A 19,049-nucleotide genomic window follows, 5' to 3' on the forward strand; every position below is an offset into this window, starting at 1 on the left:
ATGCCTCTCACTGTGGGCAAGGCCCGGGCACCATCAGAAATCAGATCCACAGTCTAGGTCTTGGCTACAAAGGAGATCTTGGGTCCCAGAGGCTAATCAGTCTCCACAAGGTCAGGACTGCTGAACCCCTAATCAGCTTGAGCACCTCTTAATCCATCCTTGAAGCAGGAGCCTCAGGAGAGGCAAGAGCTGTCTGGGGCCATCCTGGCCCCTCGCCTGCCTGTGCCCTTGTGGGAAGACTGGGCCTGAGGGGATGGGGCAGCTGAACCATGTGTACCACCCTCTTCCTGCTCAGCACTTTGGCCATGCTCTGGCGTCGCCGATTTGCCAACCGGGTCCAACCGTGAGAAACTGCCTGTGTTATGGATTGGGCTGGGAGGTGGGAGGAAATCAGCCAGGGCAGGAAGATGGGCAGGGGCTGCCAGGACGTCCGGCTGCGCTGGTGGACAAGGGGATTTGAAGGGAAACTGGAGAGGTTCACTCTCAGAGTAGGGGGCCCTAGGCTGCAGCCTCCAGCCCCACAACCCAATGCGGCATTACGGTGGGAAGCCCCTGCCCTGGCCACAGCTCTTCCTGCCTGCTCTTTCCTCCCACAGGGAGCCCAGCCGAGCTGATGCTGCAGTTATGGGCAGCAGCTTGGACACAGACCTCCAGCCTTCTTCCTTGGTCAGGTGAAGGAGAAAAGGGTCAGGGGTGGGGGGAGGAAGCTATCACTCTGTGTGTGTGTGTGTGTGTGTGTGTGTGTGTGTGTGTGTGTGTGCATACACACGTGCGTGTGCATGTGTGTGTGTGATCTAGTACATGTGTGCACCATATCCTGGCCCTCAACCTAGTCACCCAGTCATTGTATGGCAGGCAGGCTAGGTAATATTTTTCACCAGGTAGGAATGGAAGCTCCTGAGCCCCCCTTCTCCGGCTGACAGCTTTGCTTCTCCGAATGTGAGTGTGTGTGGGGGGTCCCCAGGAGGCACTCCTGTAGGAGGGCGCAGGGAAGTAGAGAGGAGGCAGTAGAAGCAGCTCTTGTGTTGCTGTGCGTTTCTGTTCTTGTCCTTCCCTCCCCCCTCTGCCTACCTCCGTCCCCAACTGCCTGGGCTCCACCGCCTGAGCCTCCTGCCCTATTTGCTGTCCACTCCCCAATAGAAGGCGCAGGAGGCGCATGACATCACCAGCACCGAGTGCCATTGGCTGGGCAGCCCCTGCGGGCAGGACACTGTCTCCAGTGGCCACAAAGTTAACTCTTCCCTAGGCTGAAGCCATGTGGTCTTTGGGGGCAAACTTGTGGGCATTTGTAGATGTCATTTGCTAACCAATGCCCTCTGGTAACTGGGGAGCCCAGGCCCCTTTATCAAAACATTGAAAAAAGTCACACAGTGTCTGCTAAGTTTTCTAGGTATAAAGATATTCTTAGCCAGGTGCTAGTGGCTCATATCTGTAATTCTACTCAGAAGTCTGAGAGCTGAGTTCAAACCCAATCTAGGCAGGAAAGTCCTTATCTCCAATTAATCACCCCGCCCCAAAAGAAAAATTTAAAGTTAGAAGTGGATGTGTGGCTCAAGTTATAGAAGCTAAAGGACTAGGCCGGAGTGTGGCCCAATAGGAAGCCCTGGACACATGTAGGAGGCAGAGGCATTTCTGTCCCTCCCCCCCACCTTCCTAAGGCCACCACTAGTTGAACTAGCCATAGAGTGGCTGACTGCTTCTATGAATTGAACAGGCTGGCACATGAAAGGATCACCACTGGACTTCTCCAGTAGAAGACAATTCCATGATCACCAGTCTTCACTATTATTTGGTTGCCAGATTTTAAATCCCAGTTCCCCTCTTTTTTTTTTTTTTTTTTTTTTTTTTTTTTTGGCTTGTGGGGCTTGAACTCAGGACCTGGGCACTATCCCTGAGCTCTTCAGCTCAAAGCTAGCACTCTATCACTTTGAGCCATAGCGCCACTTCCAGTTTCCTGGTGGTTTATTAGAGATCCTTAGATCTCAGCTTGAGTAGCTAGGGCTACAGGTATGAGCCACCAGTGTCTGGCCCAAGTTTCCCTTTTTATGAGAGAGTTTGGACAAATTATGTAGGCATTTTGTCTTTTTTTTTTCCATTTAAGTTCTTGGCAGTACAGAGGTTTGAACTCAGGGCCATGTACACTCACTCAACTTTCTTGTTCACATCTGGTGTTCTGTTCTACTTATCCCTCAAGCCATGCCTCTAGTCCTGCTTTTAGCTGGTTATCTGGGAGACAGAGTTTCATGGACTCTTCTGCACCAGTCTCTTCACTTGGATCCTCAGCTCTCAGCCTCCTGTATAGTTAGGATTACAGATGTGAGTCATTGGCTCTGAGTCCCATTTTATTTCTTGTGGACTACGGTTGATAACAGAGTGGCTTTGAGATTTAGAGGAAGGCACAGAGTAACTGTTTAGTAAGTGCTAACTGCCTGTTTTATTCTTGGTGAGTGCATTTCTCTCCCCCCTCTCCCCGTTTCTCACATAGTAACTCACTGTGAAGTCTCAACCACCTCAGAGGTTTGTTTTGTTTTTGTTTTCATTTTTTTTCCAGTCCTAGGACTTGAACTCAGGGCCTGGGCACTGTCCTTGGACACTTTTTGTTCAAGGCTAGCACTTTGCCACTTGAGCCACAGCACCACTCCTGGCCTTTTCTGTGTATGTAGTCCCAGGGAATTGAACCCAGGGCTTTGTGCATGATAGGCGAGCATGCTATCACTAGGCTATGCCTCTGGCCCCAGGATATGTGTTTTTAAGTCACTTGTTAAGAGTTGAGAAAACTTAGGGACAGGACAATTTAATGTGAGGTCCCCTAACTTCTAGTTATCCTAGTTCACCTAAATAGGTAACCCTCCCTGGTAGGAGAGGAAAGCCCCTTCTAGCTAGCCAGGCCTAGCTTGATGTGCCTAAGCCAGAGGCAGCAGTTGTCTGTTAACTCTTTGGGATCCAGTTTCCTGCAAAGATTGGTTTGACAGAGAGGATCCAAGTATAGAGGGGAGCTGCCACAGAGGGCTAGCTAGGTGGCTCAGGGATGAGGTTTCTGTTCCCCAACCTCACAGTCATGAATTCTAGTGTTTCTTTTTTTTTTTTTTAATCTGTTGTAGGCTTGAACTCTGGGCCTCGGCATTGTCCTTGAGCTCTTCAGCTCAAGGCTATCCCTTAAGCCACATCGCCTCTTCAGTTTTCAAATGATTAACTGGAGATAAGAGTCTCCTGGACTTCAGTGCCGGGCTGGCTTTGAACCATAATCCTCAGATCTCTGCCTCCTGAGTAGTTAGGATTACAGGTGTGAGCCACCATGCCTGGCTTTCTAGCGGTTCTTACATATTCCTAAGGTGGGGGGGGGGGGATAGGAGGAAGAAGAGAGCAGAAATACAGAACCTTCATGTCCTTCCATCTTCCAACTTCAGTGCTTTCCTCTGTCTAGAGAGAAAGAGCCTTTGAAGTGAGTCTTCAGCTCTCCAGGACTGGCTCGGCTCCAGGACCTGGGATTGGCTGGAACAGGAAGGTAGGATGGGGCCAGGGGCCCAGATGGGTAGAGAGCAGGGCTGGGGACACAGAGGAAGAAAGACAAGGCCTAGCCATGGAGCTAGGAGAGAACAGGCCACTTCCAAGTTCCTATGGTCAGGGTGAAGGCTGAGCATGAGGCTGGACTCATTCATTCAGTTCTTGTCTTGAGCTTCCTAAAAACTAGTGGCAAAGTGTGGTCCTGACACACTTTCCAGACTTGGGGATGAGGTGGTGGTTGTACTGGGGCCTCAGGGCAGTGCTGGAGACTTCTAAGGGGGAGCTCTTAGACATAGGAGCTCCTTGGACATAGGAGCAAGTGCCATCTGTTTTGGCTTTGTTTCACCTCCTAGCCCAGAAGGATGTCGCAGGACCAGGAGCAGCAGTAAGAAGAATGGGAGCAGCAGTAGTTGAAAAGCTAGGGGTCTTCAACCTCTGGACAGACCTTGGCCGTGGGGCTCCAGAGCAAAGCCCAGCTGGGGCTGACAGGAAGAAGGGAGACGCTCAGAGCTCCTGAGTGCCTTCCCTGTGTTCCTCTGTCTCCTCTGACTGCTGAGCTGGAGAAGGTGCAGAGAAAGGGGCTTTCTGGGGTCTCCAGGCTTAACTACAGCAGTAGCCCAGCAGACTAGAAAAGAAGAAGGAGTAAGCAGGGAATGAGAGGATCCAGAACCAAAGGATAGCCAATAGACAGGTTTCCTGGTCAACGAAACAGATTGGTTTCCATTCATTGTGGGATTCAATCCTCCCTGTAACCCATGGAGACCCACATTTCATTTTTTTTAATGTGTGATGGTATTCAGGACTTGGGCACTGTCCTTTTTTTGCTTAAGACTGAACCCACAGTTTCACTTCTGGCTTTTTGGTGGTTAATTGGAGAAAAGAGTCTCATAGGGGCTGGGAGTTTGGACTAGTGGTAGAGTGCTTGCCTAGCATGCATGAAGTCCTGGGTTCAATTCCTGGGTACCAAATATACATAAAAGGCTGGAAGTGGTGCTGTGGCTCAAGTGGTAGAGAGCTAGCCTTGAGAAAGCCCAAGGACAGTACCCAAGGACAGGCCCTGAGTTTCAGTCCCAGGACTGGCCCAAAAGGGGAAAAAAAAAAGTCTCCACAGACTTTGCTGCTTGGGATGGCTTTGAAAGTTGATGCTCAGATCGCAGTCTCCTGAGTAGCTAGGATGACGGGCATGAGCCACTTGTACCTGGCCGTAATACCCACACCTCAGGAATGAGAAAGCAGTTAGGCCAAACGGCTTGCCAGTACCACCTAGCTATGAAGTGAGGAGCCCAAGGCTCCACCTGATGCTCTCGAGCCCAGCCCAGCTTGCAAGGGCATGATGGAAAAGGGCTTCTGTTGACCCAGCCACCTGTGCTCGTTCACTTAGGAACTATTCCGTGTGCTCTGGAGCTGTGCTGGTGTTTGCCAGGGTGGCATCCGTTCTTGCAGCATTTGCCTCTCTCAGTCCCCTGTTGTTGGCGGCTTTGTTGAAATTATCAATAAGGAAGGCCACTTGTGTCTGTGACATGTCTGCCTGCAGCTGGAGGAGAGGAGCCACCAGCTTGTTCTCCCGATGTGCTCTGTGTGTGTGTGTCTGTGTGTGTCTGTGTGTATGTGTGTGTTCTAAAGGGGCAGTTGTGTGTGGGAAGAAGCATGGCACTTGTTTTTGTCAGTGAAGTGGCAGCTTCCTTTGCCCCCAGCTGCTCTGCCATTTCTCTTTACAGTCTTGCCTGATCCTGAGCAGAGATAAAAGCAGATTTCCGTTTCTGTTCCCAGATCCAGGCACAGACCCTGCAGGCAGCTGCTCCTAACTGTCTCCCAATCATTAATCTTCACCCTGCTCTCCACACTCATCTCTCTTCCCCATCCAGCACCCCCACTGCTGGCCCAGCAGTGCCAGCTCTGCCTGGTTAGCTCTTGTCCTTGGTGCTGTAGTCAGCAGCACCCAGTGCCTCTCCACATCCAAGGTGGAGGAGAAGAGCTAAGGGAACCCACTCGGAGGCAGGGGAGGAGGCCGCAGCCTGCAGGGGTGGAGCCCTGTGGGAGCCTCTCAAAGTAGGGCAGGGAGGAGGCAGGGGAAGGTCGTGCCAGGGGAAGGAATCCACCAGAGCTGAGCACCCATCTGAGCCCATCCAGGAGAGCCGTGGCCACCTGCCTCAGCTCCTGTCAGCCTGTCTTTCTCTCTCGGGGAAGGCATGAACCTTTCTGGTGATGGAGCTGTCAGACGAGGGCCAGAGCGGCACTGCTCATGGGACCCCACTTTGCATTCATTCTTTAATCTGCTTTCCATGTTCCTGTCATCTCATCTGAGCTGCCTCCTCGGCTCTCTGCCATTTCTGAGTTGCCCGCCTCCTTCTAATGGTCTGAGGAACTGTCAGGCCAAGGTCATGGAGCAGCACCAGGCCAGACCTGCTCCTAGCCCAGAGGCACTTCTCTGGGGCAGCAGTCCTGTACAGACAGCTCCCATGCAGGAGAAAGTGGCTCCCCACTACAGCCATTCCAGATGAAGGGTGGGATGGAGAGAAGAAAGGGGTTGCTAGAGGTGGGGGGGGGCAATGTGCCTGCCTGGGCTTGAGGGTTGCCTGGGCTCTGGCAGCTGGGGTGCCATGTGGGCTGGGGGGGCTCTCTACCCTAAGGAGCAGGCTGGCTTTGGAGGGAGCAGATTGTGTTTACACCTCCCCCCCACACCCAGCCCACGCTCGGCTGATTCCCAGGGCCTCTCCCACCCCTGGGCTCTCTGCAGAATCTGCACATTTGCAGCTTTGCGGAGAACACTTCTCCAGAAGGATCCCAGGACCCAGGCGCCCTTCCTTGGCTGCTAGCTCCCACCACAGGGTGACTGTAAAGGTGGGCTTGAGGGGCCTTTGAAGGGGGGGGTCACTTAAATCCTGGCATGATTTCATATGGAGGCCGAGTCCTTTCCTTTCCCATTTTTCCACCCCAAGAGTCACTACTTGGAAATGGAGCAGAGATGCTAGGAAGCCTGGTAGACAGGAAGCTAGGGGCAGCTGGAGAGGCAGGGTGGAGGTGAAGAGCTGGGCTGCTGCTAGCCTGGGGTGCAGGCTTTTATGTAATAACAGAGTCCAGACTCAGAGCCCCTCATCTGAATCTTGACGTTGCTGCCACCTCGGTGACCTTGGGAAGGTTATGGCGTGTCCCTGAATCTGTTATTCTACGTATGAGATGGAGACAGTAGTTGGATAGCTACCTGTCTGAGGTGTTGTGAGGGGTGGGTCCTGTGTGGAAAGTGCTAGCACGCCTGGAAGTGCTCCATCCGCTCTACGTGAGGAGCCCGGTGGGAAATGCAAATTTACTGCACAATGGTCGACTGAGAGCAGATGGTGTGCTCCCTCCTCACCCAAGGTCCTCCCTGCCCCTTCTTTCCACATACACCATAGTGGGAAAATCTGAAACAAATGAAGGCAGAAGACCAGGTCTGCTGGGCCGGGCGAGAACACCCAGCAGGCTTGGGTCAGAGAGGACCAACAGGGCGGCTTCAGATACCCACTAGTGTGTAAGTTTCGAGGAGGGCCTTGTCCTGAACACCTCTCTCTAGTTAGCGGTGCTTCCCTGGTGAATCTTAGCTGCTGGAGAAGCCAGGCGCTGGCTGTCCCGATGCTTCCCCCTCATCTGAATGCTAATACTAGGCTGGTGAGAGGAGAGGATGAGTGACAAGGAAAAGGCTGGGCTGCCGCCCAGCTGAGCTGCGAGGCGGGCCGGCAAGGGCAGCAGCCGGAGCAGGAGGTGCTGCTGTCTGCTGCCTCCGTGGCTGCCACTCCGGATCACTGCCAGTCTCTCCTAGAGACTGGAACATGACCAGAGAATGAATTAGGTGGCGGGCAGCAGCAGCTGCTACAGCTGCTTTGGTCCTGTCCCCACCCCCCCAATAACAGATGTGGATCTGGGGGAGTATGTGCCATGGGACAATCCTGTGAGGTACATGCTGCAGAGGCCCTGGTCTAAGACTAGAAGGGTCTAATTTGAGACAGCCAAGAGCAGTGTACCCCACTTGTCCTTCAGGACCCAGTAGCCCTCTGTGTGTGTGTGGCGGGGGGCTCACTGCTAGGAAAAAGCCAAAGCCTTGAGCTAGAGGAGAGTAATGTTTCCTTATGAGTCACAGAACAAGGAGAATGGCAGAATGGTAATGCTGAAGCTTACATTCATCCAATGATAATGACATTAATAATACTATTAATAAAGGCTAATCTGTACCAAATACTTACATGCTAGGCCCAGTGCCCAGTGCATTATTTATAAGTACTGTCTCATTTATGAGGCAGGAACTGTCCTTATCCTCATTTACCCAATAAAGCAAGAGAGGTTCAGGGACTTGTTCAAGGACTCTCACAGCTGGGCGAAGCCGGGAAATCTGATGCCCCAAGTCTGGCATCCATGGCTGTGAGGAAATTCAAGGTATGAGCTACAGGAGTGGGAACTGTGAGCCTGCCCCGCCCCGGCTTTGCGGCTAGCCGGAATCATCCCCACTGTTCTCATCGGGGACACTCAGTCAAGGCCAGCCGACTGTGGTCCTGAAAGCCAGTGAGGAGCACTGCCTCCTTGCATGCATCAGTGCCACTCAGGAGGAAGGGACAGCCCGTGGCGCAAGGGATGACAGATAGCAAGGCTTTCACTCTCAGTCACCGTCACTGCCACTCTGTTGCCTTCCTCTGTCAGGGGCAGGACCCTGGGGTGAGGAAAGGCCAACAGCCAGCTGGAGAGGAGGAAGGCTGTTCTGATGTGTTTGTGTCTGCAGGGGGAAGGGTGCAGAGCCCAAGGAGGTAGCTTCCAGAGGGATCCACGGTTAGAAACTAGTCCTGGTCTGCAAGGACCACGGACTGTCTTGGAAGGATACAGGCGCCCCCTAGTGGGGATTACGATCAGAAAGTAGCTTAAAAATGTTTAAGAACAAAAAGAAAAAGATTTTCTGAGAGTATATGGAGCCAGGGTGGGCACTGCCAGTCCTGTTTCCACGAGAAACACACACACACACATACACTCACTCACTCACACACAATATTATATTCAGAGACAGAAGTCATGTGAACTAAGTATTCAAAGAAGTGAATGAGCCAGACACAGTGGCTTGGAAGTCAGGAGGCTGAGACAGGAGGATCACTTATTTGAGGCCAGCCTAATCTACACAGTATAACCCTACCTCAGAAAAGCAAATGAGACAATAAAAGAAAAGTATTTATTTGATTGCTGGTTTGCAAGAATGAATATGGAGAGGGGAGGAAGGGGAGACTATCATGACAAATGCTGTGTCAGGTACTGGGCTTGGCCAGTCAAGAGTTACTTGCTCATGTGATCTTCTACTCTTTGGCCCTCAGTTTCCCCGCTCAACAACCTGCATGGACTGAGATGGAAGAGACTAATGACCTCCACAGGAAACAGTTGGTCTGGTAAAATGAAGTGGTGCACCAGATTATCTCCAGGGACCCAAGAGATTTTCTTCCAGCAAGACTAAAATGGATTACGTCCGGAGGTGCTGATGAAGCCCTGTCCATGTGACAACCACTTATGGAGTGTCCATGTGCAAGGACATAAAAATGGATTAAGAAAACCTTCTAGGCCAAGAGTGTGGCCTCGTGGTAGAGTGCTTGTCTAGCATGCACGAAGACCCAGGTTTGATTCCTTGGTACCACATACACAGAAAAAGCAGCAATTGGGGCTATGGCTCAAGTGGTAGCCTTTGAGAAAACCCAAAGACAGTGCTCAAGTTCCCAGGACTGGTTCAAGTCCCAGGACTGGTTAAAAAAATACCTAGCAGTCAGAAACTGAGAATTATAGGAGACAGACGCTTGATGTGAGCAGCACACAGGAGAATGACCCCAGGAGAAAGAGAAACAGGTACCTGCCTCTGCTCAGAGGGGAGACAGCCACGTGGGTGAGGAGGAGACACTGAGACTCCATCATACCAGAATCCCTGAATAAAACAAAGAGAAAGAAAGCACCTTTCAATGGTATCCAGAAAGCACAGACCATTAAAGAAACCCATACAGGTGGCTCACATCTCAGGAGACTGAGATCCGAGGATAGTGGTTCAAAGCAGCCCAGGCAGCAAAGTCCATGAGACACATCTCTAGTAAGCCATTCAGAAAAAGCTAGAAGTGTTACTTGGCTCAAGTGGTAGAGCCTTCGGTGTAAAAGCTAAGGGACAGCACCTAGGCCGTGAGTTCAAAGATCAGTATTGGCACAAACAAAACAACAAACAACTTGGGGGGTGGGAATTAGAAATCAGTGTGAACAAGGGCTCCCATTGGTACACTGCTTACTTTTTGCCATGCACTGCACAGTCTGAAAACAGTCCTGGGAGGTTTGACTGCTCGTCAGCTCCTCATTTTACAGATGAGAATGAGGAGACTGAAAGACAGGTAAAGCCATTTGTACAAAGTGGCAGCAAGCTGGGACTCTGCTTCTGGCTGGTGTGGTTGCAGGGATTGTGCTAAACCACCCACCACAGAAAGGTGTCATGCTAGGCTGGGGGCTCATACTTATAATCTAAGCTACTCAAAAAGCTGAAATCTGAAGACTGAAGTTAAAGCCCTCCTGGGTAGAAAAGGCCATGAGACTCTTTTCTCCAGTGAATCACACACATACACACAAAATCAGAAGTGGAGCTTTTTTTCCAAGATTCATGTTCATATGGATTTTTTTTTACTGGAGGTAGCAGTTTTGCAGAGCAGACATGTGAAATACCTGCCTCCCCTTCTGAACCACTACCTGTAAGCCCACAACTCCAAGGTCATTCGTTCTCCACAAACAGGATATATATGAGCACATTCCTACTCCAGAATTCCATAGTATAGAAGAAAAAAATCAATTATCTCAGTTTTTCAAAATGGACTTTTGAGGAAACCAGCACAGTGGTTATGTTAGTAAGGTTTCTATTATTGTAACAAAAAATATAAGACAATTTGTAAAGAGAAAAGTTTTAGCTTGGTTCATGGTTCTGAAGGATTCACTTTGTCAGTGGTGGGGCTTGAACTCAGAGCCTGGGCGCTGTACTTCATCTCTTTTGTTCAAGGCTAGTACTCTATCACTTGGAGCCACAGCACCACTTCTGGTGTTCAGGAACTTTCCTGCCTGGGCTGGCTTTGAACCATGATTCTCACCTTATGAGCCAGGAAGCAAAGAAGTGGAAGAGGCTGAGGCTCCAAAAGCTCTTTCAAAGTTGCGTGGCCCAATGACCTAAAGACCTCCCACTAAGCCATACCTGCAAAAGGTTCCGCTACCTCTTGGTAGCACCAGTCACGGACCCCAGCCCTCCATGCATAGGCCTTTGGTGGACAGTCAACATCAGAACTACAGCACTGGTTGGGACCATTGGCTTTGGGCTGGATTGTCTGACTCTAGATCTCAATGATTCCTTTAACCTTTCTATACTTGGGCTTTTTTTTTTTTTTTTTGCCAGTTTTGGGCTTAAGCTCAAGGCCTGAGCACTGTCCTTGGATTATTCTCAAGGCTAGAACTCTACCACTTGAGCCTCAGCACCACTTCTGGCATTTTTCTAAGTATGTGGTACCAAGGAATCGAACCCGGGTCTTCGTGCATGCTAGGCAAGCACTCTACCACTAGGCCAAACTCCCAGCCCCCTACTTGGGCTTCTTGAGCTACGAATTGGGAGACAATGACAGGCTGTTGTGAAGATGAGGTGGACGATAACATGAGCAGGGCCATGGACAAAAGGAAGCACTATATACGGACATAGCTGTCATTTCAGAAAGATAGCTTGTACACAGCAAGTCATTTCTGCACTTTGTCATGAATTCTTCCAGGGAATTATGACTATATAGAAAAGGGACATGCTGATATCATTTAAGATGTTTCTGACACTAACATCTGACTTAATAAGGAATTTTTTTTTTTTTTTTGCCAGTCCTGGGCTTGAGCTCAGGGCGTGAGCACTGTCCTTGGACTTTCTCAAGGCTAGAGCTCTACCACTTGAATGTCTGCACCACTTCCGGCTTTTTCTATGTATGTGGTACTGAGGAATTGAACCCGGGCCTCTGTGCATGCTAGGCAAGCACTCTACCACTAGGCCAAATTCCTGGCCCTCATGTATTTTTGCAGTGCTGAGGATCAAATTTAAGGCCTTACACATTCAGGCAAGCATTCTAGTGCTGAAATATGTCTTCATCTCCTGATCTTCCTGCCTCTGCTACATCCTCTGTGCTAGGATTACAGACTTGTACAGCCAAGATAAATAAGCTTTCTTTGAAAGTACACACTGCTTATCGCTGAAACTATGAGCCACTGCTCATAGGACACATTCCATTGTTATACCCAGACAAGCAGAAACAGAGGAGTGCTGCACACTGAAAAATTATTTATTATTTTGGCCAGTCCTAGGGCTTGAACTCAGGGCCTGGGCACTGTTCCTGTGCTTCTTTTGCTCAAGGCTAGCACTCTACCACTTGAACCACAGGACCACTTCCGGCTTTTTCTGTTTATGTGGTACTGAGGAATAGAACCCAGGGCTTCATGCATGCTAGACAAGCACTTTACCACTAAGCCACATTCCCGGCCTATTTTTTATTTTATCTTGGTTGTAAGGCTTGAAGTCTGGGCCTGGGCGGGCCTGGGTGCTGTCCTTGAGCTCTTCCGCTCAAGGCTAGTGCTCTACCACTTGAGGTACAGCACCAGTCCTGATTTTCTGCTGGTTCATTTGAGTTAAGTCTCACAGACTTTCTTGCCCATGCTGGCTTTGAACTGTGATCCTTAGATCCCAGCCTCTGGAGTAGCAAGGATTACAGACATGAGCCTCTGGGTCCTAGGCTGAAGATCCTTTATTGAAACTGACAGTCCTAGAGGTAGCTATCAACAAAGGAATTCCTTCAAGCTAGGGAAAGCTAAGTGGAGTATTTAAAGGCCGCAACTGTGAAATCTACATGTTTAGTTAGTACCAGAAAGAGACAGCACAGATAAGATAAGGCACCTCAGAAGCTATAAGGATCTGGAGGCATACATATATATATCCTTTATTTTTTATTTATTTATTTTTTGTTGCCAGCCCTGGGGCTTGAGCTGAGGGCCTGAGCACTGTCCTTGAACTTTTCTCAAGGCTAGAGCTCTACCACTTGAGCCTCAGCACCACTTCTGGCTTTTTCTAAGTATGTGGTACCAAGGAATCGAACCCGGGTCTTCGAGCATGCTAGGCAAGCACTTTAACCACTAGGCCAAACTCCCGGCCCCATATATATATATCCTTTAATGAAACAAAAGTGACAAGGGTTCATATCCTAAGTAAATCATAAAGCAGAATGTCTGTTTAACCATTTGCTCCAGGTTTTTCCTCATCCTGAAACTCTGCATGGCCCTTCCACTGTCAAACTGGTGTCAGGGGGAGGGCTAGGTATTCCACCATCTTCAGAAATAATTGCCCCTCCATATCCGGAAATATTCAAATATCAAAATGTGTCTCTGAATCAAAACAAGAGCCCTGAAACAAGAGGGCTTCCAGGACTGGCTGCTTCTGTCATTTAGAGGCATCCAGCAAGGACTCCGGCTCTTTCTTCTTCCAATCTCCCTTCTCAGGCTTCTGGTTCTTGCTTTGAAGGGAGCCTCACACACCAGATGGCCGGCTCAGTAACAGTGGCACATCTTCACAAGGTCACGAAGCTAGAAGAGAGGCTGTTGTTTCTAAAAGCAGGGAAACGTGCGCAAACTTGGCCAGAATTGCATGGTAGACAAGATGTAAGATAGCTTCCGGGCTGCCACTGAACAGTGCCTACAGAACAGCTTCTTGGGTGACCACAGATGCCAAAGGTCAGCCATGTGCGGCTGGGGATACCGCCTAGACCCTTGCTGTTCTTATGAAGCAAAGTTCAGAATCCTTCCGGGGTTACGATACTACCAAGACTTTCACGTCTTCAAGCCTGGGGTTCCGATGGCCTCAGCCTGGGCGCCTGCGCACTGCGTGCCGGTGGCATCCCCACGGTTCCTGGGCCTGGTGCGGTCGGGAGCGAAGCCATGCGGGATCGCGGGGCTCAGGCCGCCCCGGCCCGCCGCTCTCGGGCGCCCCCTGCCGCCCGCCCCCGGCCTTGCCCCACTCTGAAGATTGCAGCTGAGCCGGCAGACACTGAGGCAATCTCCTAGTTCTCCCTTTGTCACTAGCAAGACGCGCCGCCCCGAATGAAATCCCCACAGGGGAATCAGAAGTGGGGTTCGGTCCAGCCTCAGGGCTCCCAACTTCCTCCTCCTCCCCCTCCCGCCACGCTCCCAAACTTTCTGAGCCTTCCCAGTCCCGGCCAGGGACAGTCTGTCCGGTTGACTAGACCTCCAACCTCCGTTACTGCCGCTGCTCCCCCACACACCGAGCTCCCCACTCCGGTTGCACTGCAGCCCCGGGTGGCTGCCACTATCGTATCCGGGCTCCCCCAGTAACGGGAAAGGAGTGGCGACCGCCTCTCAGCGCCGGTTGCTTCGGACTACGTTACCCGCCATCCCTTGCTCCTAAACATCGCGAGAACTCCACCGAGACTGCCCGGAATGACATCGCGCAGGCGCGATCTTGCGTCCTTTTCGAGATCCGCCGCGTGCTGCGAGTCATGGCGGCTCCTGTCTGTGCGGCACCAGGTTGGCAGTCTTAGGCTCTTGGGGGTGGTAAGGCTGTGGAGGCCTGGAAATGGGGTTTTCTTTGACACGGCGCTAGCACTCCCGCTGCCCCCCCCCCACGCCTTCCTCAGAGGTGAAGTGGCGACGCCAAACTCCGTCCCCGGAGTAGCTGGCGCGTTTGAGATAGTGGGTGAGGAAATGCCTTCCAGGAGGAGGCGCGACACGAGTCCGGGACTCGGGTCCGACTTGGGGCGTCGTAGGGCCCCACCGGGGACAGGTGCTTGCAGCCCGAGCGCCCTACCCCACCACGTGCCCGGCGTGGACGCCCGTGGGGGTGGCGTGGGAGGGCGACGGAAGTCGGGCCTGCCCTTGTCGGCCTTCCTGGCCCTCTCGTCAGCTCGTGATTCCGCCTCCGCAGCGTGAGGACCACCCAGCCAGTCGTTGGGGTTGTATAGACTGCAAGTCTGTAGCTTCAACCCCAGTTCTTTTCCCTCCACTTCCTCGAAGGTCTTCTTTTGGCATCTCTTGAGACGATGAGCTTCAGATTCCATCTTCAGAGTGAGGAATGGACGGACCCCTTAGGCTAGGAAACGGGTGTGGTCACCAGAAGTGAGAAAGCAGCTAAAGTAAGTTCAACCGGATGAAAGCATGTTGACACCTTTGGGTACCATTAGGATAAGAAAACCAGAATGTGAAGTGGGAGTTGCAAATATTGGGAAAGGTGTCAGCCAGTGTAATTTAGGACCACTAGATGTCACTGTTTAAAACGAAAATAATGACACTGTACAGAAATTGAAAAAAGGGTACTTGGAAGAAGAGTTTCACTTGGGTGTAATTTAGGAGCTGAGACTGGTTGAGCTGAGGATGATTTTAAGTTATCCCTGTCTGGGATATGCCTGTTTTGTATGAGGAGGTCCGAGTTTCTGAGGCTCAGCTTTTTCTTTCTTTCTTTTTTTTTTTTTTTTGGCCAGTCCTGGACTTGGGCTCAGGGCCTGAGCACTGTCCCTGGATTTTCTCAAGGCTAGGGCTCTACCACTTGAGCCACAGCACCACTTCTGGCTTTTTGCTATGTATGTGGTACGGAGAAATTGAACCCAGGTCTTCGTGCATGCTAGGCAAGCACTCTACCACTAGCCCCTTTTTCTTTTTCTTTTTCTGTCGGTCGTGAGGCTTGCACTCTGGGCTTGGGCTTTGTCCCTGACCTCTTTAGCTCTTAGCTACCGCCCTACCCCTTGAGCCACAGCCTCACTTCCAAGGGGCTTTGCTTTTTAACATGTATTTTGACACCGAAGGACCTTAAGATTTTTTGAATGAATTTTTTTTTTTTATTCAGGTGGAAGGTGTTGGCCTGCACTTAGAAAGTCACAGGAACATAAACTTAAGATGTTCAGCTTGAGACTCTGGTGAAATTTCTGTGTGTGGTAAGATGTTTTAAATTTACCTCTTAATTTTTGCATAGACTTGCATAGTTAATGGTCTCCATTAGCTATTAGTCTGTTAGATTTAGGGATGTGCAGGATTACTCGGGCTAGGAAAGTAGTGTGTGTTGGGGAAGAGGACAAAAGGCAAGGAAACTGAAAGCAGGCAGACACCAATCTCAACAGACCAGATCAACTTTAGTGGAAGTTGAAGAGGGATGCCATGGTGAAAGGTTGATAAGAGTTGCTATGAGTTTCAGGAAGTGCCTTGAGAGTTGGTGGTAATATCCTGAAATGGTCTAGTTTCTGGAACCTGTTTGTAGCCTGCCAATGGAGGAGCTCAGGTGCACTCACCTGGGGTGGGTGGGCTTTCACGGTTTAACTTCAGATTCCGGGTTGGAGAGTTGCAGGGAGCTGGAACAACATTGTATTATGAAGAGAGCAGATCCCCAGTAGTGTGGAATTCCTTCTTGGTGCCTGCCAAGCATTCTTATAGACTTTTTTTTTTTTTTTTGCTGGTTAGAAGTGAAAGAATTAGAAGTAAAAGGATTTGTCTATCTGAAAAATTCTTTCAGAGAAAAAACAAACGTTTATTGTCATAGAGTTGAGGTTGGGAAACCTATGGGAACTATTATACTCACCTGAGACCCAGGCTCTAGTCTCAGCCTGCTGTCGGATAAGGGCATCAGCTGCTGGCTGTAGCCAGCCTGAGAACAAGCACACAGTAATAATTTGATGATTTTATCATTTAGCTCAAGTATTACTATAACAGAAAGATTATAATGCTGACTGGCTATTTTAAGTACCTCTGGGGGCAAATCTTTAATCCCTTATCCCCCAAAAAAACCAACAACAAAAAACCAATTTGCTTGGTCCGCACAGTGGTTCTGTGCAGACAGATGGCTAAAATAACCTTGTATAACATTGTCCTGTGTTGGTAGCAGGTGCTGACTGGTCTGGCCTTCAGTAGTCCAGCTGCAATGACCAGTGACCTGCATCTCTTTTTTTTTTTTTTTTGCCAGTCCTGGGCTTAAGCTCAGGGCCCGAACATTGTCCTTGGGCTTTCCTCAAGGCTAGTGTTCTACCCTGAGCCACTGCACCACTTCTGGCTTTTTCTATGTATGTGGGTACTGAGGAATCGAACCCAGGTCTTAGTGCTTGCTAGGCAGGCACTCTACCACTAGGCCAAACTCCCGGACCCTGACCTACACCTCTTAATGCACAGAGACTTAAATCCATACCTATAGACAGCTATAGTGGGACACTGGTTTTTTGTTTCTTCAGTCAGGACTAGCCCTGACTGCAGCACAAAGTTGCTTCTGCCCATGCTGCTGGAGTCTTTAAGTGGCACTGTTTTTGCCATGAAGGGAAAGCCCACATAATAAATGAACAAGATTGTCAGATAAGAAAAGAGTTCTGTGCCTGGGAGGTTAATAGGAGTCAAGTCTGTGATGATGTAAAGTTATCCCTGTCTGAAGGCAAAGAAAAGCCTTCTCTGTGGAATATGGATATCTGAAACTTGGCTCCCAGGTTCACCTCCTGCAAAGTCTAGGCCTAATTTTAAAGAGAGCTAGCTATTCACGATGAAGTTTTTTTTGGTCACTTCTTCCTCCTCACCAGGTGCAGTTTCATTCAGCCTGCTTGGGACTGAGAAGAGAGCTGTGGCAGCCACCTGGACCCACAGTGGAGTACCCCATGCATGTAAGGAGAGACTTTGAACTGGCTGCCCTGTGGCCAAGGCTGTAAGACTGAGCTGAACTGCTTTGCCTGAGGCAAGTGAATTATTACCTCTTATAATTCCATCTTTTGCATCTCTGAGAAGCCCCATCAGCCTGTGATGCTCAGTTATCCCTGTCTGAAAATCTCAGCTGAGGGAAAATAATCTGTTCTGAGGCTTGAGGGATGTGACTCTGTGCTCCAGAAGAAACACAGGCTTTAAAGTGGTCTCCAGTGGGTGCCATGCAAAGACCCTGTCTATTGTGTTATCCCTCTAAAAGTTGATCACCAAAGGTCTGGTTGCTGCATTAATGTTCTGGTGGATGGCCTCAGGCCACAGGCTGAATTAACAGCAATGGGTCAGTCCCGCAGGACTTGTGTGCTTGTATTGTCACATTTCTGAAAATGAATGTACTCTTTGAAAATGACAGGAATGTAGCTTGAGGTAGTGAGAATGTTCTATGCCTGACCTTGCCCAGTGGCGGCACCCTGACGCTTGCGGAAGGGCAGCATGTGTCTCTGGCAGAGCCGTCTGGTTTCCAGGTGCTTTGTTGCTAGCACCAGGACCCCTCCAGTGTGGCCTGGTTCCTGTTTCGATGACATGCCTGCTGCTTCATGGGCAACAGGCTGGCACTTGAGAAACAAGCAGTGTTTCATTGGGAGGGTGAAGTGGGGTCTTTGTATTTAAATGCCAGCCTTGAAGAGAACACAGATTGGCCTTTTCTGTGGAAACCAGAGATGTATCCAGATTGTATATTTAAGGATACATTTTTTGTTTGGTTACCAAGGAAGTTGCATCTGGGGCGAGGTATGAATCAGAAAACTCGGCAGCAGCTTAGGGCTTGCAAGTCAAGCCAAGTGAGGTGGGTTAAAAGGGGCATACCTATTTCTGTTGTGTGGTGGGAGAGCTTTTCTGGCCACTTGCCAGAAACTCATCCATTAGGTACCATCTGCTTAATAATGTCATCTTGGAAGCTCACCAAGCCTGCACTGAAACTTCCTGAATAGTTTTGAGCCATTTTGTTTGTTGGCTATTTTAAATTTCTCCTTTGCCTTTCTAGGACTATCTCCCTGCGATGCCACATGGGGTAAACCCTTCGCTGCTGTTTAAAAAAAAAAAAAAAAGCTTTCCAGAAGTCATTTGAGTTGGAGAAAGGAGCAAGACCTAGTGGTAGGTAGAGTGCTTTCCTAGCATGCACAAAACACTGGGTTTGAGTCCTCTGTCTCCCTTCTACACATGTGCGTGCATATGCACACACACACAGAGAAAGCCGGAAGCGGAGGTGGTGTTGTGGCTCAAGTGGTTGAGCACTATCCTTGAGAAAGTCCAAGGACATTGCCCAGGCCCTTAGATGAGGTCCCAGGACTGACAAAAAGTTGGAGTAACATCAAGTAGTATTATACACTCCTCGTTTCGTCTAATGTTTCATCTAAGTAGCCAAAGTATTAACTGATGATTCAAGAAAACTTAGGCAGTTGTTGAATTGGAGGTAACGAAGTACAGTTTGAGTGTCTGGTTTCATTTGCATGGTGTAGCCTGTACAGGGGTAGAGCAGTCAGCCAGTGCCTGTTGTCTATTGTGGGAGGGTAGGGGTGGGGGGACATGGTGACCTAGAACCCCCTCAGTGCATTTCCTGGGAAATTCATGTCTTGGGTTTACACTTGGAAGTACAAATAAAGTTTCTTTTAAAATTTTTCAGCATTGTGGATTTGAGATTGAGACATTGTTCTGTGATTCAGAAAACACAGTATCAAAATACTAAGTCCCAGGGGCAAGGTGGGTGGCCTTCCACACAGTGATAGCACTCACAATGGAAACGACTAGAAGAGGCTTGAAGGTTGGAGTCCTTTTGTGTATTT

The 19,049-nt window shown here is 49.8% G+C and overlaps 1 protein-coding gene, 1 long non-coding RNA gene and 2 other non-coding genes across 4 annotated transcripts; all 4 read left to right on the plus strand.

Annotated features, from left to right (window-relative positions):
• Window positions 1-269: 269 nt before the first annotated feature.
• Prcd (photoreceptor disc component) lies at window positions 270-1,251 on the plus strand. The gene is made up of 3 exons (XM_090351503.1): window positions 270-343; window positions 597-666; window positions 1,141-1,251. The coding sequence occupies exons 1-3, from the start codon at window positions 270-272 to the stop codon at window positions 1,249-1,251; spliced, it is 255 nt and encodes an 84-aa protein (XP_090207629.1).
• A 12,787-nt stretch (window positions 1,252-14,038) lies between these two features.
• Window positions 14,039-18,186, plus strand: LOC150051444 (uncharacterized). Its single transcript, XR_016538327.1, has 4 exons — window positions 14,039-14,076; window positions 14,563-14,681; window positions 15,389-15,476; window positions 17,094-18,186. It is a non-coding gene; the product is annotated as an uncharacterized LOC150051444 (long non-coding RNA).
• On the plus strand, window positions 14,909-14,989 carry LOC150051445 (small nucleolar RNA R38). The gene has a single exon (XR_016538478.1). It is a non-coding gene; the product is annotated as a small nucleolar RNA R38 (small nucleolar RNA).
• On the plus strand, window positions 16,914-16,996 carry LOC150051446 (small nucleolar RNA R38). The gene has a single exon (XR_016538480.1). It is a non-coding gene; the product is annotated as a small nucleolar RNA R38 (small nucleolar RNA).
• Window positions 18,187-19,049: the final 863 nt, after the last annotated feature.

Source organism: Megascapheus bottae, chromosome 17, assembly GCF_031878675.1.
Source record: "Megascapheus bottae isolate mThoBot1 chromosome 17, mThoBot2.hap1, whole genome shotgun sequence".
Classification (NCBI taxonomy): Eukaryota; Metazoa; Chordata; class Mammalia; order Rodentia; family Geomyidae; genus Megascapheus; species Megascapheus bottae.